Below are 21,572 nucleotides of genomic sequence, written 5' to 3'. Positions count from 1 at the left end.
CTTTTCATTTGAGAGGGAGGGGGATCTTTCTGTAAGAATTCTATTGTGAAGTGTGTTGAATTGCACCCCAATAATAAAAATCTAGTCGATTTTGCTTTTTAACGACGCCATAAAAATTTAGTCGATCTTATTTTTTGACAACATCACGACCATATAATAAATCTTATGATAAAGTTATATAATATTTTACTTAACTTCCATGATTATGAAAAAATTACTAAAAATGTAAATTATTTTTTATTATTTAAAAATTCTTCGCTATATTATAATTCCAAAATATCAATTAATACTTCAATAACTCGGCACAGTGACTTAGTCATTGTAAATCCTTTTAAAATATTGTGAAATTAATTCGTACATAAACTTTTTATATGTACAAAAAAATTAAGTATATGAATTTGAAATTGAAAAAATTTAAAACCCATTCATTTAAATTTTAGCCAAATTCAAATCCAAGTACCTCCTGTCATATTTTAAAATTATTATATTTTTTTTAAAAATTAACTTCTCAACTGAATAAATTGGAATTATTCAATGATTTATATGTCTGAGTAGTGAGATTGAGATATCAAAGTTAGTGTTTGCGAATTTAAATTCTATGAATGTAAGTATTTAATTTATTTTTACTAATAGTATATTATTTTGTATTTATTTAAAAATATTAATATATAGAATACTAAATATTATAATGATAGCATGTTGGTTGTATTACAATTATCGAATATTTAAGAAAACAAAAACTAAATAAAGCGGAATTAGGCAGACAGGTGGGGCCCGTCCTCACTAACTGCTTACTCTCTCCCCTCATCTCTTTGTGCGCCTCGCCGTCTCTCTCTCTCTCTCTCTCTCTCTCTCTCTCTCTCTCTACTTTGAAATTTGCTGGACAGGCTCTATATACGTGTATATATATATATATGTACGCGATTGGTTTGAGTAAAAATATCTCTATTTACTTAATTTTTTTCAGTATCTAGGTCACACCGGCGATGGGAAACTGCTGTTCCGACGTGGTCGGCGGGCAGTCGGCGGTCGGAGGCACCATCTCCAGTTCGGCAGCCAACGCTACGAATGAAGCCGTTGATGCCTTCCTGAGGTCTCGGGGCTATAATGGACTATTCTCTCAGATCGAGGTCTGTGTTAGTTGCCTACGTATGTGGAAATGTATCTGTGAGTGAGTTTAGTGTTTAGTAGTTGCCGTGTGAAGTTTAGTGGATCGTTTTCTAGTTTGCTATTTTCGTGTGAGTTTATGTAGGTTTTGATGGTGTAGTGGCTAACTGAAATTAGAGTACTGGAAGTAAGACCGTCGGCGTAGTTTTTTTTTGTATTGCATTTGTTGTAGGCAGTAATTAGTTTGTTGGTTGAAGATTAGGGAGATGAATGGGGAGACTGAGGTAGTTTAGTGTAATTGGAATTCTTCTGCTAGGTTTTAACGTGTTTGGTGGATTTTGAAGTTGGAAAAATAAGCTAAAAATAGTGATCTTACATGCGTATTTGACTCGGGAGTCATTGCCTTTAGTTTCTGAATCAAGATTGCAGTCCGCATGTATACTGGACTCCCTCTAATACGAATTCCTAGGGTAAATCCCTGACAATCAGTTTAGAGCCAAGGTCTGCATGCCTTATAAGTTATTTGAGAGCAACTTGTAGGTGTTGCTTGGAAACACTTAGTAACATGTGCACAGTTTGACTTCATGTGCCCCGGCATGGTGGCTTTGAACATAAATGCTTATGTTTCTTGGGGAGTGGTTATCTCACTAGAGAACAAGTACAACTAAGTGTAACCAATTGCTGGGTAATGAGGGCAGCAGATTGGGCTGTTAAGAGTAGAGGTATCTGTCAAATGAGAATTGGTGATGTGGGTACCCTTGTGTGACAAATGATTTGTTAGGTTCACATGTGTGATAAGATCGCACTTTTGAAAACCACCGACAAGGTAGCTTATTTATGTAGACTCAAGACTCATTGGCTTATTCTTTTGAGTCAATATTTGGATCCAACTAGGTATATTGAGCTCCTCTTTGCAGTTCATAACAAGTCTGCAAGCAACCTCGTCATGTGAAAGATTGTTTTTGTCAACTTCATAAGCCACTCTGACTGCTGTACTGATCATTGTCTTAGATAGTACATTATAGTTGGGAATATGACCTTGATTACATGTGCTTGAGTGTTGATGGAAAAAAGAATGTCTTGAGCGCGGTGATCCTAACCATGTGGCATATTCCAAATATTCAATTTGACCCCCCCCCCCCCATTGTAATCCCATGCCAATATATTCCATTTCAGAGCAACATGTTTGCAATATAAATTTTATATCACATTAAAGTTGTATATATGTTTTAAAGCAGCCTGTACTCTTCAAGCTTGTCAGTCTAACTTTTTCTTGATATGTTGCAGTTATCTCTCTCTGCTGCAAATTTGCGTGATCTGGATGTGCTCTCGAAGGTTTGCAGTTGTATTATCAGATAAAAAGGGCAATACTAATTCTATATCACATAATCTGGACAATTATTCGATTCATGTCTTGGTTATCTGCTCAATCCTTTTTTAAGCATGTTTGTGACCTATATCAGCTTGAATTTGTTAATTGTCGTTTGTTGTATGTATTTGCAAGTCTGGAAATTGATATGTTCTCCTTTTTCACATTTTGTGTAATTATTAAACTCAAAGGTGAGCTGTTAACTGTTCCATTCATTGCGAAACTGATCCAACACCTGTTATCCTGATTTATATAAATATTGCGGATATATACAAGGAAAATTCATTGCATCTTGTTAACAAATTATGTGATGCACCTTAGACTTGCCTGTTTCTTGTATCCAGCTTCTCTAAGATATGCTTCCTTACAAGATGGTGACAGTGTGCTATTGTGGACACCAGCCGCTTCATGGTTCTTGTTTCATTGCAGAGTGATCCTATGGCAGTTCTTTATATGAAAGGAAATGATGGTTTGCTTCAAGAGCTTGGCCGCACAGAAGTAGTTTTAAATTCTTTGAATCCGAAGTGGATAAGAAAATATACTCTTACTTATCAATTCGAGATGGTGCAAACTTTGGTGTGAGTTCTCCTACCTTCTTACACTTTCCTACCTCAAGTTTTTGTATCTTTTTGCGCTTATGTATATCGCAAAACTGAATTCCACTGCAGATTTCGTGTATATGATGTTGACACTCAGTTCCAAAATATTGATGTAAAGGTATATCAATTGTCCTTTTCATGGCTTTTATTACAAAGAAAAAGAAACTTGGCTGGATTTCCTCCATCACATGGTTATATCATAGCCCATAATAATGCTTGATTTATTGTGTTTCACTTGAATGAAATATTTAGTTAAATAGTTGTTAGTTAAGATGTGGCGAAATTCCACGAATCATGATTGTTTTTCTGGTTAAGTGGAGATACTTATGAAGACTTTCCGAAATTGTTTTGATCATGCGGCTTTTACATGGGACACACTTCCATTTTGAAACAAAATCCATTGCCAAGTTATCTATTCCAATTTGCTCACTTTCTAAATTGCTTCTAGCGTCAATCAGTTGAAATATTCAACTTAAATCTAAAATTGTATTCACTGTCCAAGAACTGATTTCAGTATATTTTAAGATTTATGCTTGTTTTTTCCTTAGGGAAGCGTCTACAAGGATGTAATAGTGGGAAAGAGGACTCGTGTTTTTCTGTGCTCCTCACATTTCGGATATCCATGCAGAATTTACCAAATCTGTTCTTGAATAGCTACTTTTGTCCTATATGTTTTTAGTATCAGGAGAAAACTCATGGTCGTATTTAATAGTATTTCTTCTTTTTTCCTGATTCTTAATCATGTTTCCATTACATCAGTTGCGGCATATACAAAATGTGTTTAGTATTTGATGTAACATATAATCTATATAGATACTCATATGCTCTCTATATTTGCCTGACTCTCATTCCCATTGAAAACTTTAATTATTAGGTTTGCGTCAAATGTTCTTTTCTTGCATAGGCACTTAAGCTGGAGGAGCAGCAGTTTCTTGGTGAGGCTACTTGTACACTATCAGAGGTATTGTATATCACTCCCACATGTTATCCATGTGAAATATATGCTGCTCAAAACAGAAATAAAGTAACTACAATGTGTTGCATCCCTGAAGGCTCCATGCTTTATATTTATGATTTTATGGATATGCTTGCTGTACTAATTGTCGAGAATCTAGAATTTCAATGATTGCTTTAGGTGATAATTATGCTTGTGTAGTGGACTGCTGATTACTTGAATGCCTTTATTATCATTCATGCATGTCTGAGCACTTCAAATATTTAATTTGTTTCATACTGGATAATTGGCAGTGTTCAAGTCTATTTTCAACATCTTTTGTATCTGTTTTTGTCGTTTATCATTCAGTTGTCCAACTTTCTTCTGCAATAGAAATATCGCATCTTTTAACAGCTTTTCTATATTAGTAATAGCTGTTTCTTCGTCTGCGTGATTCCCATGTCTTTCTTGTAGATTGTCACTAAAGCAAACAGGATATTAACCTTAGATCTGGCACGTGAAGAAGTTTCTGCTCCAGTCCATACTCGAAAATCTGGTCAGCTCACGGTTTATGCCGAAGAAAGTGTTTCATCAAAGACTACAGCAGAAATGATATTGAGATGTTCAGACTTGGAATCCAAGGATTTGTTCTCAAAAAGTGTAAGCTATTCTTCCTCTCATTTATTGCGTTTTCTCTATTCTATTTGAAGTTGGAAAGCTGATCTAAAGCATGTTATGCTATTTGTTTCTTCCAGGATCCTTTTCTGGTGATATCAAAAATTACAGAGAGTGGAACGTTGGTTCCAATTTGCAAAACTGAAGTCTTGAAAAATGATCATAATCCAAAATGGAAACAACTTTTCTTGAGTATTCAGCAAGTAGGAAGCAAGGTACTGAAGATTGGTCCCTGAAATTAGCATCATTTGATATTGCACCTTGAGTAGCATTATTCACTTTCATGTTTTGCCACTATTTACTTTGTTACATGAGTTAATCTAAAGCTTTCCTTACAAATATTTGCTGGATGGAGTTTCCATTCAAGCCTGTCATTGCAGACAGAAGCAATTTTTCAATCATCCATTATCTGTCGGTTCTGGATTTGCCTTGCTGAGTTAAATTTGGACATGGAGAATTACAACAAAAGTGTAAACATGGATAATTGACAAATTTAAACATGAACATGAATGTGGGTTCCACAGATCTTTGCTTTTCCATGTGTGATGGTGGGACTTTTCTCCTTCCACATCGGTCAACTCATTGAGATTCAATTTAATAAGGTTCTAAATATTGCAGGACAGCCCACTAACTATTGAGTGTTTCAACTTCAATAGTAACGGAAAACATGATTTGCTGGGGTAAGCAACTCTCGTCTTTGATCCGTTCTGTTGACTGAATTTTTTGAACTGATCTGATTTGCCTGCTCCCTACCCTAATTGTTCAGAAAAGTGCAGAAATCACTGGCTGAGTTAGAAAAGCTGCATTCTGTTGCGATGGGGGAGAGTTTGTTTATCCCAGCATCCGTTGGGCAAAATCACCACAACAAGGTAAAGGGCTAATAATCCACAATAAATTCTGTATCAGAATATAATCTTTGGTTTTTATTTTCATCATTCTTGCCTCATAGGTCTTAAAGAGTCAGTTGTTTGTGGACAAATATTCAGAAAATATCCAGCATACGTTCCTCGATTACTTGGCTGGAGGTTATGAGCTGAATTTCATGGTGGCAATTGATTTCACTGGTACACTACTTTTTTCTTGTCTGCTTCAAATGCATTTGCAACTTCACTCTTAATTTTTTAGCCATACATTCGGTTCTTTTATTTGAGTCAGTTGAGTAAAGAATTGAAGAATTGACATGGATCCTGTGGCAGAAGATATATTTCCTTTGACTGTTCAGTCAGATCATTAAGATTTACAGCCATGCTCCTACACTTTCCTTTTTCCCTTTTTCCGTTTTCCCTTTTTCCTACTTACCAAAGTAGGCAGTATGAAGCTAATATGTTAAGAATTTTTTTTCACTACATTTATAAATGTTGCTTCCTTAACTAATGCCCCTCTGTTGGTGACTGCATATCCATGTATAAAGTCCTAAATTTTCTTTAGTATGGGTGTTTGGATACTAGGTCTTTCACTAATTTTGACTTCTTGTTATCAGCATCAAATGGTAATCCCCGCCTACCCGACTCGTTACACTATATTGATCCATCTGGACGGCCGAATGCATATCAGAGAGTAAGAGTATTCCTTCATGAAGATTTAAAGTTCGTTGTTGTGAGAAAGTCAAACTAATTTCATCTCTCTAACTTTAGGCAATTTTAGAGGTTGGAGGTGTGTTGCAGTTCTATGATTCGGACAGAAAGTTTCCTGCTTGGGGCTTCGGAGCACGACCAATTGATGGCCCTGTATCCCACTGCTTCAATTTAAATGGCAGCAGTAGCTATTGTGAGGTGATGAATCTCAACTCCATCAACAACCTTCTAAGACTTGTTTCTAAAGTTCACTGCTCTCCCAATTTTTGTGGCCATTGTTAATTATCTCTGTTTTCGTCCAGGTTGAAGGAATCCATGGAATTATGATGGCATACACAAGTGCTCTTTTTAATGTCTCATTAGCAGGACCAACATTATTTGGGCATGTGGTCACAAATGCTGCACAGATAGCTAGTGCATCTGTAGTAAAAAATGAGAGGAAGTATTTCGTTTTGTTGATTATCACGGTATACTTTGGAGATCAAATATTGTTGCTATTTCTACTTTTTAGTAATAGAATTCTCAATATTATCTGGTGTTCTTGTTTGCAATTATTACAAGCGCAAGTTTCACTTTCATCTGATTACAATTTTAAATTTTATTTTCCACTCATATCAACAATAATCTCCCATATTAATAATTTTAGGATGGAGTGATAACGGACCTCCAGGAGACTAAGGACGCCTTCGTTATGGCTTCAGATCTGCCATTGTCCATACTCATTGTTGGGGTTGGAGGAGCTGATTTTAAAGAAATGGAGGTATATTTGTCTTCTCTGTACAGTTTCTTCTTGTCTCAAGTACTTCCTCAAGCAACCTTAGTGATATTTTTGTGTCCGATGCAGTAACATTTTTGTCCCTCATTTGTCAGATACTAGATGCAGATAAAGGGGATAGACTTGAAAGTTCAACCGGAAGGGTTGCATCACGTGATATTGTTCAGTTTGTTCCTTTCCGGGATGTACAGAGTAAGATCCAAATCCACTAAACCAGTATCTGTTTTACCGTGCTCCAGAACTAAACATCCCTTAGAAGAGTGTCTTCAAAAATCTAAACTGGTGTGATCATGGAATTGCAGGTGGAGAGGTCTCTGTTGTTCAATCACTTCTAGCAGAACTACCATCCCAGTTTCTGACATACATGCGAGCTAGAGGTATTGGTCCAAATCCATAACCGAATGTGGAACTGTACATACAAAAATACCTCTCCAGTTATTGTGCCTTTTAAGTTTGCCGTGAAGGTGGCAGTAGCACCATCTATGTCAAGGTCCCGGTTAGGTATTTTTGTCTCACCAGGGAAAAACATGCTCAATTTTGTGTAGCAATTTTGTCAGGGTTCATTTAATTGGAAAATTCTCCAGGAAAAAGAAAATCTTGTTCAGTAACTGTAGCATAAAGTTAACATTTGTTTTTTTTTTTAATTTTTTTTTCTGAGATTGGTTGTCAATGTGTTTTGAAATAATCTCGACTTTCTGCAACCGTTCTTGTATTTGATTTTGTTGACTTCTGAAATCTTATTCAAAGTACATTTGACTACTGAAACAATGTATGGAACATGGATGTAGTTCACCATCAGAAACAAGGTATGCATGATGATCAACTTTGATTGTCTCGCTCTTGTTATTACCTCTAAGATTTTCCTAATTCCGTTTCTTAAAATACTAAATTATTATCTGTAAAAATTTAATGAATTTTCTTTAAACGAATTATAGGGTTTGGAAGCAAGCAAATCAGATATGGTTTCACATGTCTAAAATACTTTTACTCATCTTGACATTAGCCCATGTAATGAGATAGATACATCTTTAACTTTATAACAGTAATTTTATCAGAAAAAATTTATTTGATCTGTAATAAATTAATAGTAAGTCTCTCGGATGAATATGGGTATTTATTTATTTTTTTTAAAATATCAATAAATTTTGTGAATTTTGACTAATTGTAAAATTTATCTGTTGGATGAAACAAACAATGAAGATATTAGATATAATTTTTCTATCATCGAGGAATTTGTTAGTAATCAAAATCAAACCTCCAACGAGGGTGACGTAATTTTTCCTATATACTTTATCATTGTATCAATTAAATGGAGTTCAAATTAAATGGAATTATCTCGACTTGATTTGTCATATTTAACAAATTGAGTTTGGTCAGATGAATTATTATGGATCGTTCTTGAGTGGAATGTCAAATAATTTAATTTATTTTCCGTCTCCATAAACGTTTGAAGTAGTTGTTTGCACACTTTAAGAAAGTTAACGAAATTTTATCAATGCCGTACCTAGATTCCACAAAATTCATTCCTCATTTTATACCAAATCATAATCATTTTACCATTTCTAAATTTTCCACAATACTTTTATCATTCCATTTCATAAATTTCCATAGACAAATATTATTAAGCGTCAAAAGGTGCATATTCTATTGATTAAATCCTAATAAGACCTAAGTTTATTTTTTAAATTTTCAAAATCAATAAACGCTCCCTTGGAATAAAGACTGCTCAGTTTCTCATCTCCCTCTGAAGATCTTCATAAAACCTACACAATCCACTACCCAAATCTGGAGCAAAACCCATTTCTTGTTCTTTGAATAGAGAGTGATTTATTGATGGCGGAGTGTAATTTCGATTGTTGATAAAGGGTGAGGGAGAAATCTTGTAGAAAACAGTTGAAGAGAAGATGGATAAGCTCTGGGATTTTGGCAGAAAAGCCATGTTCTATGTGAGGGTTCTTTCGGGTTATGAAGAGCGCAGAATCCGATCTTACAGATTGCAGCTCCAGCAACGCCTCCAACAGGTATTCTTCTTCTTCTTTTTTCTTTCCTGCTCTCAAGTCACACGTAATTTTCTGTGGTTATTCATGAATTTCGTAGTGCCTGATCCAGTGGGCTTTATCTTTCCTTTTTCAAGAGATTGAAGTAGGATACACGACTAAAAATCTTGAGTGTGGAATTGTGGGTGAATTGAGTCGGTAGTTTGTGGGTATTTTTTATGTTGAATTTTGATCTGCACTTAGAATTCTTGCTGAAGCATTGCGAATGATCGAGATGGATATGAATGGTAATAAATTGGTGATTTAGCTTGTTTTAGGAGCTATTGTTATCAGAATTCGTTTATGGCACGAGAGAGTATTATAAGCTATACAGAAAGATCTATAAAGAAGCTGTCACTGAAGAGAAGGAACTTCCGAACTTGGTGTAAAGTCAAATATTGGCTGAATATCCGTTTGTGCAACGCCGTAAGTGGGTCAATATGAATTAAGGAACGGGATTTTTATGATTTTTAAAGTTACTATTTGTAGTGGTATTGCTCCGTCCGTTGTTCATTGCTCTCTGATCTCCACGGGAGTTATCTCTAATCCTTCTATTATAATCCATTTTACAAGGCACAACAAAGGAAAGCAGCTCTCAAGCAGGTTCCTGAGCAAATTATTTTGTCAGAGGTGCGGCGAATGGTCGGGGATATGCAATCTTTGAATAAGAAGTTGGAGGAAACAGTAAGTCTGTCTTTGCTTGCTCTTAGTTCGGTTGCATGCTCTTACTTTATGCTAACTGGGTTGCTGTCCAAAATGTTGATGAAGCTTAGGGGTAGCAGATCAGTCGAGCCGGCTCGATTTTGAGCTCGACTCGAGCTGAATTCCCTCTGATCATTAGCTCGCTAGTTTTTTCTATTGGTTTTTTTAAATATTTTTATTTGTTATTAAGTGAAGCTATTGGATTACATCAGATATCTAGAAAATCTGTCAATCTGGAAATCTAGGGTAGATCATGTCAGTAGATATCCATATTATATAGCTAAATAGAGTGAGGTTAGACAAACCTGTAGATCAAGCACGGATCAGGGATTTAGTGGCTATAGGTACATCATAGTCTTCTGACACACTTTTATCCGCCCCTGCGCCCCAACGTACACGTCCAGATAGTCTATTTATCTGATGAAATGTTTTCTCCTTTAACAATTCCCATATTCTGTTCTTTTTTTTTTGCTGTGGAACGATTGGGTGTTAGTGACTTCCATCTTTAACGACTGCTGTAGAGCTGTCGGCAAAGCATTATGAAGCAGATCTCCTATGCAAATTGCCAGATTGCCCTCAAGAGTATAAGAGACCTTGGCGTGGCAGGTGCATTGATTGGCGTAGGTCATGAACCTTGGACATCAAATAAACACAAAAAGAATCTGATACAAAATTTGCCAGCCGTCCATTTCCCTGCAATGGATAAATAATTGACACTTTTCCCAACTAAGTCCCCTCATTGCCTAAAGTAACTCTCAGACACCAATTTTTTTCAAGATTAGTGTATGTAAAGAAACCTTTTACAAGTGTCCTGCCAAGGAAAAGCTTATGTTCTGTCCGGAGTATCTTGCAACTCTAGTTCACAGTTTAATGGTAGCCACATTGTCTTCCAGAAATTTTTGTTGCTTCTGTTTCTTTGCCTTCTTTCTTTGATTCCTCTCTGTTGTACTTGTTCATAATGGTTGGGATATGTTTTTTGTGGTTGAGGATATGCCTTCTGCTTTCTGATTTAGACTATCTCCGGTATTTTGCTGATTGTCAACAGGAGGCAGCCATTGAGGAATACTTCAAGCCGATTGACAAGGAAGCAGAAATCATTATGAAGATGCAGCTTGAAGGAGAGGAGAAGACAATGAGAGAGATGATGACCGCCATGCAAAGACATGCTCTACTAGAGAAAGCTGAAGCAGAAAAATTTGCAAATTTGCAAAATGCTAAAACAGACAAACATATTGAAGAGCCGACACGGCCAGACAATAGTGCTCAAAGGGGGTGACTCCGTGCATTTCATAAACGTTTTTGGCAAGTACTTAGGTGAAGATCATGCTTCTTGCCCCCAGTGTCACTAAGGCATAGTTAGATCTGTTACTACTATGTCAGAAACCAAGATCTGGGGTAACAGCGTTTCGTATGAACCAACTTTGATGGTCCTGTGTACAACAAGCCACATAAAATCAAATGCAGAGTTCTAGCTGCACAGCATGAAACAAGAGTTTGTGAAATAACATATTTCAGGGCAGCAGACTGCAACAGTTTTCTGGCAAGCTTGCATTTCTCTTTAACGAGTGAAATTATACATTTGCCATGTTTAATACTGTACGGACATGCTGAATGAACATCTTCATTCTATGAGATGTATGTGCAATAGAAGAAAGTTTTTTTAACATATTGCACCTTACAGTCTGAAAGCAGAACTTTGTACGTGACAAGTTCACTTCTTGTTAGCATCTTTGATATCCTGGAACTAATATCCATTTAATAACGAAACTTGTACTGCAGGAGTTTGAAAATGTGTTTAAAAAGATTTTCAAGATAACTGATAAAGCCATTCGGATATCTTTTGAATATATGAAAAACGCTTCTCATAACAAGCAGCAAGCATAATTCCACTTCGTAAACTATCTCCAAGATAATAACGTGAATGTCTGTCAAAAATTTCTAAGAATCTTGAAGTTCAAAATGCCAATCACCCTCATGGATGCCTTTGGGTGATTCCTCCACCGGTGAAACCATTTATAAGTACAACCAACAAGGTTTCTAAACCTTTGAGCCAAGTTAAATGCTAGCATCTTCGACAATCTCACTTGCTAAAGGGTCCAACTGTTGGGGCCACACCATTTGGGACATGGGGGTGCAGATCTTGATCAAGATAAATACAAGAACTATCCAGCAGCTAGGGGCATGAAAACGAATTTTAGCACTCAGTTACCAAAATTATTGCAACCACAGCCTATTCGAGACATACAAAATTTGTGAGGCTTTCTTGATCTAGAACTTCATGTATATTGATATAGCTTTCACTGGTAAAACTAGAGTACAGGCAGTGTCTGCAGAAGAGGATAACATTCACTAAAATCCTCAACTTGTACAGAACCATCGGCCAGATGAAGAAGTATTTCCATCAAGTGACACGAAGCCAAACAACATATAACAGACACCTTAAGGAAAGAAACCAAAGACAAATATGTCAGAGACACTACTCAATAAGCCATAGCACACTATTAACTTGTGCTTTGCTCTTTTGGTTGATGAATTGTTTCCAGGCATTCTTTGGCTCTATGAACCTTTGATTGGAGATAGAAAGTTCCATTCTTAGCATTCCGCTCGAACAAGTTATCATACTTCTGGAAAAACAGGGGAAAACTGGACTTAGTAAAATTACATGCAGAATGAAAGCTAAAGAATAAAGACTTCCCAACTAAATGATGTATCAGAAGAGAGGAGAAACCTGCAAAATCTCTTCCCATGTTGCATTCTCAGTGACACCAAGGATTTGCCTTGCCTCTGCCTCGGTCATCATTTTACTACCTCGTCTTATGTTCTGTACTGCTTCTTGAGCAACACCGTTCTTTGAGGCATCTGCAATATATCATGAAATTCTTGTGAGTGAGACAATAAAGAGAAACATCAACTGATTGTGGGAATAGAATCTTCAAGTGATCTTAATTGTCTAGCTGGAAAGAAAATGGCAACTTTGTGCATAAGAATCATACAAGTATATCTTTCTGACCTGTGAAACTACGGGCATAGTGATATGACAACTGCAATTTACTTCAATCTCAATGCTCTACTCTATATCTCATGCATTTCTATAGAATGAGCTAAAAATTATGCATTAAGAGCAAGGCCGCATCAAGAGCTACAAATTGACAATCTTCAGCTATTTCACAAGCAAGTCTATACTTGAAAGCTAAAAACTTAATAACAATCCAAAGGAAAACTTACTGGCAAGTGCCTGCCGATATGCTTGAACAAAAGCTCTTGCCATTATCCCAGAGCCCATGATGATCAAGTTAGCAAGAAGCCTTGCAGCCTGCAAGAGTATGTTGGCGACGAACATGAATTTGCAATTGAAAAAAACAGTCCTTCAAATACTTCAGTTTCAGCATAGTAAAGGTGGAATTCGGTTCATATGTTAGATCATTCAAGAGTCCAATTACAATATTTTTCATCAGAAATTAGTAACTTATATAAAGATAGGATACAGAAACACATATATAAGACTCGACAATGCAGTAACTACCATGCATAAGAGAATGTGGAGGACAAACATCAAATAAATTCACTGTAGAATAATAATCAAGCAAGAAGTTGTAACTTTTTAAGTTCACGAAGTTAAAAAAAATATTCAGGCACTTCCCTGTCTATGGTTCAATCATCAGAGAATTGCCCCCACAAGTTCCTCCCACCGTTCCATAATTTAGTGTAACCTTTAACCTATTTGTGTTCAACAGGGTGTTAAGGAGTTAGCTGCACGTTTTTTCCTGTATGGTAATAGCTGATGGCACATCTGCAGCTACCAGCCACTGGTGTCAACTACAGCCATGTGTTCTCATGCCTAATCTCAGGGAGTTAAAAGTGGGAAACCTGCAACCCATTATTAGCAGTAAATGGGAACCACAGTGTCTTTAATGCATTTCAAAATCCAAACTTGAAAAGATAGGGTTCGGGAAAAAAAATATGAGATTTATCATGGCATGGAATTCGTTGACATTTTCAAATCATTGTCGCTTGACAGTGATCATTGCAAAGTGCAAAAAAGTTCAGTGTTGTGGTTAAGTGACTTCTAAAAACATGACATGAAGCACTACTTCTATCTTCATCTACAAGTACTGGCTACAGCATTGCAGCAGAATTAAGAGCACCAAAGCTTGCCCTGGGACTTACGCTAATGCTTGGACAGAACCATATATCACATGATCTGTGCTGGTGAAGATATGATCACCCAAGCAGTTGCAATATTTACTAACACCAACATTAAAAAGCAGGTCTAGTTTATGCGCTAATTCCAGTCTAGGGAGTTCAGTAGTACCGTTTTTGGGTTTTCCTCGATTTAGAGGGTGTTCAGCTGAGCTTATTAAAATGCCTGATAAGCTCATAGGCTAGCCTCATACATCTTCTAAATATTTTTTGAGGCTTGTAAGACATCAAATTTTTATTTTAAACATAAGTTTTAAAATAATATGATGGAGATCATAAGATGTTAATAAAGATAATTTTATAATAAATTTGGAGTAGTTTTCTAGAATCATAAAAGTAAGTTAGGAATTTTGAAAAGAGCTTATAAGCTCCTAATTTATCTTTGGAGCTTACAAACCAAACACTTTATGATATCTTATAAAGCTTTCAATCATATTTGATGTTATAAAGAGCTTAAGCTCACCAAACTGACAAACCCCCCTCTTGAATCATTCTACAATAGGTTCACAAGAGACCTGCCTTCAGTTAATATACAAAATAATTTCCTCACCAAATTTTTGTTCAGAAAAAGAAAATTGAGTTTATTGCATTTATTAGCCAAATAAACCCATGACCCCAATTGCCTTCTTCGAGATGAAAACTATATTAGATCCAGGAGCATACCATAGCTAGAGTGGCAAAATAGAATCACCAGTCAATATTTGAACTCCAAATAACCTACAAGACAGAGAAGAAACCAGTAAGATTCCAATAAAATAAAATTATCTGGACGCGATTGAAATTGAATTCAGAATCACAATCAATTTCAAAACTAAAGCCGCAGATTCAGCAGTTGCATTAATATGACCATCAAATTTGAGAACATAGGTTTTGGTTCTGAACTCCAAGTGATCAGAGTCACCTCAACACAATTTTCTCTCCAACTAAAAGCATTCTCTAATTAAAGTGAGCTCAAAACTTTACGAAATATAATCACTGGATGCATTATCAACTATATAACTGCACTTTATCATAATTTTGAATTTAATGCACATAGTAAACTTCGATTTATCCTCTAACAACCCAAAGTAACTCTCCAGCTCAAAACATAACTGCAATCAGATAAACCAGAGGCCCGACTCTCAGCTGTAAAAAGTTTGCTCTTGAAATAAAAAATAAATTTTTGCCACAAAATAACCCAAAACAAGGAGTTATCCACAAACCCACAGCATATGTAACTATAATCCAATTCACCAAATAACAGAACGGACGAGACATATAAAGATCACCAAATACGCAATCAAAAATCCAATTTTACTCGACACATATACATCCCAAAAACCTCACACGACGATATGATTCGTAACGAACAAGGCAGCATAACTGTTATAGGAAAAACGAAAAATACAACAAACTTGTAGCGAAACATAACAGAAAACACAGCTTACCAAAATCTCAATACAAGAAAAATTTGTTCCCGAATTAGGGTTTGCAGAGAGGCGAGGATGAAGAAAAAGCTGTTGTTTCCCACAAAAGGAGCGAATGCTTCTTGAGAAATTGCGGAATAGCGGAGAATTGAGAAATATTGCTCTTATGTATAGGACTTCTACGCCTTTAATATTTTTAGCCCTGCGGCTGCCAGCAAGTGATAATGACAGAGCAGAATTGCTAATGCCAGATTCGAGTTCGTGAAAGTTCCATTTTGTCTGAGGAGCTTTGTTGAGTATTGAAAGAGATTGTAAGAATCTTAAAAATAATAAATTGGGAATATTTTTTAATTTTTTTTAATAGTTTATAAGTTTGTAATATATATATATATAAATATAGATTTTTTGATCTTATAAAATTAAATAAAAATAATTTATTTAAATAAATAAATAAAAATATAATCATCTCGTGCATAAATATTTTAAATAAATTCAGTAAAAAAAAGCTCTAAATGGGATCGTACCAACAGTCGAAGGTGTACCGCAAATTGGAAAAGAATGAGATATTGGTAAAAACGTAGGGTACATAATTTATAAAATTCAAATATGAAGGACTTAAGTAAGACTATTTTAAAAATATGGGGACCAGAAAAGCAATTTATTCTAAAATCTTTCAGTCCCACACTCTCCCCACTAAAGGAGTATAAATTCCCATTGCGTTGAGGGCTTCGCCAACTCTTTGGTTTCCGCGTGCTTAGAAGAAAATGGACGCCGCGCAAGAAGCTCAGAAGAGGGAGGCATTCCGGCAGGCAGTCGTCAACACACTCGAACGCCGTTTGTTTTACATTCCTTCCTTCAAGATCTACCGCGGCGTTGCTGGGCTTTACGATTATGGCCCCCCTGGTTGCGCCGTCAAGGCTAACGTCCTCGCTTTCTGGCGCCAGGTGGGCACATTTGGACTTTTCCTTATTGTTGAGATTCTTACAGCGCGCCCGGAATTTGGATTCAGATGTTTCGTTTGTTTTCTTGCTGAGGATTACGTTCTATGTTTTCTTACCAGTGGTGTTTGTAGTAATCTGTGCAAAAGACACTGATTTTTCTTGTTTACTTGATTTTTGAGATGGTAGTATTCGTGCTTTGTTGTCTGAAAACTAGGGGTGAGGTGATTTTGTCTTATGACGGGGTTTATTTGAGTTAGCTATTGTCAGTTTGGTGATATAGTGCGCATGCAGAGTTATATGCAAGAACAAGATTTTATAGTAAGCGTTGCTTCTCTCACCCAAGACCGTAGTAATGTGCCACATGACTTAATATATGTAAAGATTTTCAGTTTTTCTACTTGGATATGCTGAGTCTGATAGTTGTTTTATTGGATATTGTCAATGGGGATTGAAGCTGATCGGCTTTAGTTAACGTTCGTTCTTATTTTTTTGAATGTATTCGCAGTTATTTGTGTATGATATAGTTAGTTTAATCCCATCATTTTGTGCCTATCTAGCCTTGATTTTTCTGTTAAAGACCTTGTTTAAATCTTTCAGCATTTTGTACGTGAAGAGAGCATGTTAGAAATTGATTGCCCGTGTGTTACCCCAGAGATTGTGCTGAAGGCATCGGGCCATGTGGAGAAGTTCACTGACCTTATGGTTAAAGATGAAAAGACGGGGACCTGTTACCGAGCAGATCATTTGCTCAAAGATTATTGCAAAGACAAACTTGAGAAAGATCCTAATCTTAGTGCAGAGAAGGCTGCGGAACTGAAACATGTGCTTGCTATGCTGGATGACCTCTCCCCTGAAGAGCTTGGTGCCAAAATCAAAGGATATGGCATCACCGCACCAGATACAAAGAACACCCTCTCTGATCCTTATCCGTTCAATCTAATGTTTCAGACATCAATTGGGCCTTCTGGGTTGAGCTCCGGGTGAGAATGCGTTTTATTGTAGAAGTATGAAAGTTTCATTTACCACTGAATTAATGATCTCTCCATATGGTTTCCTTTTTTCTTCAGTTGATTTTTGGTTTGATTTGTTCCAGTTACATGCGTCCTGAGACAGCTCAAGGTATTTTTGTGAACTTTAAGGACTTGTACTACTTCAACGGCAACAAGCTTCCTTTTGCAGCTGCACAGATTGGTCAAGCTTTCCGGAATGAGGTTTTATATGCTATCATATTGATTGATTTGTTGGATGAGTTTGTACATTTGAGTATTCGTGGCTTCTAGCACTCATCTTGCTATCTGCTCCATTATATAGGCTGGATAATCTACTGAAAAAACTCATTGTTGCAGTATTCATGGTTAATTGGAGAATGCATATATGGGAGCAAATGACAGAAATGGCTTGATGTCTACTTTTACCCCAATAAACTGATGCTTGGTATTTGTTTAATGGGTAGCCGATTCGTTTAGTTTGAATGGGTGTGAGAGGAAGCATTGGCATCATCTTTCATGTTCAAGTTTAATTTTTTTAACATTCTTTCAGAAACAGTGTGAATTTTGGTAGAAATCTTCTGGGAGAACATAAATTAGAAATTCTTTTAACCCTCAAAACCTTCAAGCTTTTATCTTTCCCTCCTTGTATGCTTAACGTACATGAACTTTGTAGATCTCTCCACGGCAAGGTCTCCTAAGGGTCCGTGAATTTACATTGGCTGAGATTGAACACTTTGTGGATCCTGAAGACAAGTCCCATCCTAAATTTTCCGAAGTTTCAAAGTTGGAATTTTTTATGTTCCCAAGAGAAGACCAGGTTTCTGGACGACAAGCAAGGAGAATACAAATTGGTGAAGCAGTTTCTCAGGTTGGTCTATTGGTGCCAATCCTATAGCCCCTTACTATCACCTGTCTGAGATTTTGTTCTCTTTGTTAACATCAATTTCGTATCCTCTATGTTTCAGGGTATTGTCAACAATGAAACACTCGGCTATTTCATAGGGAGGGTATACTTGTTTCTAACCCAACTTGGGATTGATAAAGACCGTCTACGGTTCCGCCAACATCTGGCAAATGAGATGGCACACTATGCTGCAGATTGTTGGGATGCTGAGATTGAATGCTCTTATGGATGGATTGAGTGTGTTGGTATTGCTGATAGATCAGCATATGATTTGCGTGCTCACACGGTAAGAGTCTGTTGAATCTCATATTTGTATTATGCTATTTATTGGAGGGGAGAAGTTTCATTGACATTCTAAAATGGTTGCTCTGGTTCATAAGGTTCTTTGGCTGTGTTGTTATATTCCATTAGTGATGGTTGTTAAATCTTTTTGGTGCTTTTACTATACGAGTAGACTTTTGTTGATAGGACTTAAATGATCTCTATGTTGTATGCTACAATTTTGATGGTGTCATGAAGTTTTACTTCTCCTTTTGCAGGATAAAAGTGGGGTACCCCTTGTGGCACATGAAAAATTTTCAGAACCTATAGAAGTGGAGGTTTGTCTCTCCCTCTTTCCCTTTCTCAGTTTATCTACGCCAACTCTAAGTATACCCTTCAAGATTTTGAAATCAACAAACAAGTAATTACATTGTCATATTCATGTGAATACACCCACCTTGTTTTCAAGTCTGACAATTGGTTTATAGATAGGCAAGTGTTGTGATTTCAATAAGTTGGCTATTCTCCCAAAATAGCAAGAAAATAACCTTCTTCATCCCTGCCCCCATCTCTTTTTTCCACTGCTGTGACGCATCAATGATGTTTTTTCTTGTATGTTAGTAACTAAACGCCGTTTTTAATGTTATTTGGTCTTCTTCAGAAACTTGTGATTACTGCAGTTAAGAAGGAGCTTGGCCTTGCTTTCAAGGGTAACCAAAAGAAGGTGGTTGAAGCATTAGAGGTATACTACTATACCTATTTTCGTTACTCTATTTTCTACTTAGTCTCGAGATATCCCTTTTATTTTGCTTTATTTCATTTTACTCTTGTTTTTGCTTTGCTGGGAGATCTGGCGAAAGGGTCGTTTCTCTGTCTTAATAGTATCTGTGAGAATATACCATGCTGTTTTATCTAGAACGTGAACATATTTCTTCTCTCTCGAGCATAGTAGTCAATGGTGCAGTATGGCGTGCCCCATGGTGAGAGGCGCTGGCCTCTGACCATTGTTGGCCTATGGAGCGCGCCTTTGTGAACCCAGGCCTTTTTAGGCCTGGGCAGCTGGGCCCATCAATTTTTTTAAAAAAAAAACTAATATAACCTTATAAAATGAGGAAAGAGGAGACATAAAGTCACTATGGACTTTTGGACTGCTGCTGCATGTTCCAAACTCCCAAGTTCAAAACTTGGGTTCTAAAATTTTAAGAGAGAATCAAGAGTTAAAAGACAGACATGACTGTTAGTTGCCTGCCACAGCCATCGCCCACCAAGTATGCTTCCCGTTTCTCGTCTTCTCCTTCTTCCTATTCCTTAATCTCGTTTTTCTTTTTTTTCTTTTCTATTCTGTTTCTTATTATCCTACTCTGTTTCTGTTTCTTATGATCATATACTTACTCTGTTAATCTGTTTCTGTTTTTTCATCTCTTATATTGTCTCTAATTTTGATACTATGTAATGTAACTATGTAGTATGTAGTCTATGTTTTTAATTTAAAGTGTAAATGTAAATCAAATTTATCACTTTTATATGTTTATTCTTTGTTTATTGATTAAAACTTTAAAGTATGCTATGCTTGAGCAGTTGATTCAAGTACATACTTTAGTTTAGTACTTCAGTACAATATTTTGAGTTACTACATATTCTTTAAATTTTAATTTCTAAAATTGCTTCTCTAATTGGAAAATACTAAATATATAAATATTAAGATTATTATTTACATTTGAGCCGTCCTTCAAAAAGGCGCGCGCCACGCCGTGCGCCATGGCTCTAGGAACCCTTGGCGCCATGTTGTGCCATGCACCATTAACTACCATGCTCTCGAGTAGGGAATTGCTGCATTATGTCCCTATTGATGGTAGAATATTGGTTTTTGAGCTTCATAAAACATGCAGAAGATCTTGAAATTTCCGATGAACCAATCTTTTCCATCCTTGTTTTGGTTGAGGTAGAAATTCATTTAGTTAATGTATGCTTCTTTTTTCCACAAGTCTCTGAAATTTTATTTGTTGCAATTTGTATACAGGCCATGGGGGAGAAGGAAGCTATGGAGTTGAAAGCGACTCTCGAAGCCAATGGAGAGGCGGAATTTCACGTTTGTACACTCGACAAAGACGTTACCATAAAGAAAAATATGGTTTCGATCTCCAAAGAGAAGAGAAAGGAACATCAAAGGGTTTTCACACCCTCAGTGATCGAACCATCGTTTGGCATCGGGAGGATCATATACTGTCTCTATGAACATTCGTTTTACACGAGGGCCAGTAAAGATGGGGATGAACAACTAAACGTGTTCCGATTCCCTCCACTGGTAGCTCCGATCAAATGCACTGTATTTCCTCTTGTTCAGAATCAACAATACGAGGAGGTTGCCAAGAAGATCGCCAAGTCATTAACGGCTGTCGGGATTTCTTACAAGATTGACATAACAGGTATGCACCTTGGTATTTCTTACAAGATTGATATACTCTTATCTCGGGATTTTGGAAATCAGCGTGAGACATCCTAGTCATCAGCTATTCATAAGTTCTACACTACACAGGTACGTCTATTGGAAAGAGATATGCAAGAACTGATGAACTCGGAGTTCCTTTTGCCATAACAGTCGACTCTACATCCTCAGTTACCATCCGAGAAAGGGACAGTAAACATCAGATTCGTGTTAATGTCGAAGAGGTGGCGTCTCTGGTTAAGGAGGTAACCGACGGTACTACCACATGGGCTGACGTACAGTGGAAATACCCGACTCATTCGTCTTGACCGGCAGTTGCTGCATTTTAGATTAGTTTTACTACACAATTCTTGTTTGAATCTTATTCTGAACTTCTTTCTTACAGTCTGATCAGGTCAGTCAGCTAGACTAATCATCAGGAAGAAACTCTCCATAAATGTATTCGGTTCATTTTTGACGGATCGGCAATTTCACGTGAATCGCTTTGATCTGACTCAAATTTTCATGTCAGTCGTTTGCTCAGGCTATAAATTGACTGTGTATGGTACATTATTTTGTATTACTATTTGAGTTTTAATCAAAATAAAAATGAATGATTTGAAATTCTTTATAATATAGAATTATTTGATTAATATAATGAATTTATATTATTGA

At 36.5% G+C, this 21,572-nt stretch overlaps 4 protein-coding genes across 4 annotated transcripts; 3 read left to right on the top strand and 1 right to left on the bottom strand.

Moving 5' to 3' along the window:
* Nucleotides 1-838: 838 nt before the first annotated feature.
* BON1 (Calcium-dependent phospholipid-binding Copine family protein) lies at nucleotides 839-7,792 on the top strand. Its single transcript, XM_011084665.3, has 16 exons — nucleotides 839-1,130; nucleotides 2,395-2,442; nucleotides 2,906-3,054; nucleotides 3,145-3,193; nucleotides 3,980-4,036; nucleotides 4,484-4,669; nucleotides 4,765-4,899; nucleotides 5,303-5,364; nucleotides 5,451-5,553; nucleotides 5,634-5,748; nucleotides 6,165-6,241; nucleotides 6,319-6,456; nucleotides 6,561-6,725; nucleotides 6,905-7,018; nucleotides 7,129-7,225; nucleotides 7,336-7,792. Exons 1-16 carry the CDS (start codon nucleotides 987-989, stop codon nucleotides 7,428-7,430), a joined length of 1,734 nt encoding a protein of 577 aa, XP_011082967.1. The 5' UTR covers nucleotides 839-986; the 3' UTR covers nucleotides 7,431-7,792.
* Nucleotides 7,793-8,676: 884 nt separating this feature from the next.
* On the top strand, nucleotides 8,677-11,435 carry LOC105165590 (uncharacterized). Its single transcript, XM_011084655.3, has 3 exons — nucleotides 8,677-9,054; nucleotides 9,643-9,753; nucleotides 10,817-11,435. Exons 1-3 carry the CDS (start codon nucleotides 8,938-8,940, stop codon nucleotides 11,045-11,047), a joined length of 459 nt encoding a protein of 152 aa, XP_011082957.1. The 5' UTR covers nucleotides 8,677-8,937; the 3' UTR covers nucleotides 11,048-11,435.
* A 595-nt stretch (nucleotides 11,436-12,030) lies between these two features.
* On the bottom strand, nucleotides 12,031-15,624 carry LOC105165577 (mitochondrial import inner membrane translocase subunit PAM16 like 2). The gene is made up of 5 exons (XM_011084643.3): nucleotides 15,399-15,624; nucleotides 14,635-14,688; nucleotides 12,997-13,084; nucleotides 12,500-12,630; nucleotides 12,031-12,395 (listed from the first exon to the last, which is right to left on the bottom strand). The coding sequence occupies exons 2-5, from the start codon at nucleotides 14,635-14,637 to the stop codon at nucleotides 12,273-12,275; spliced, it is 345 nt and encodes a 114-aa protein (XP_011082945.1). The 5' UTR covers nucleotides 14,638-14,688; nucleotides 15,399-15,624; the 3' UTR covers nucleotides 12,031-12,272.
* A 479-nt stretch (nucleotides 15,625-16,103) lies between these two features.
* On the top strand, nucleotides 16,104-21,428 carry LOC105165566 (glycine--tRNA ligase, mitochondrial 1). Its single transcript, XM_088885336.1, has 9 exons — nucleotides 16,104-16,321; nucleotides 16,916-17,298; nucleotides 17,412-17,529; nucleotides 17,981-18,175; nucleotides 18,273-18,497; nucleotides 18,751-18,810; nucleotides 19,134-19,214; nucleotides 20,493-20,898; nucleotides 21,009-21,428. Exons 1-9 carry the CDS (start codon nucleotides 16,142-16,144, stop codon nucleotides 21,224-21,226), a joined length of 1,866 nt encoding a protein of 621 aa, XP_088741462.1. The 5' UTR covers nucleotides 16,104-16,141; the 3' UTR covers nucleotides 21,227-21,428.
* The last annotated feature ends 144 nt before the right edge of the window (nucleotides 21,429-21,572 follow it).

This window comes from Sesamum indicum, linkage group LG1 (assembly GCF_026168435.1).
Source record: "Sesamum indicum cultivar Baizhima isolate 11 linkage group LG1, ASM2616843v1, whole genome shotgun sequence".
NCBI lineage: Eukaryota > Viridiplantae > Streptophyta > Magnoliopsida > Lamiales > Pedaliaceae > Sesamum > Sesamum indicum.
Note: the sequence above shows the minus strand (reverse complement) of the source record. Positions and strands in the feature narration are given on the sequence as shown.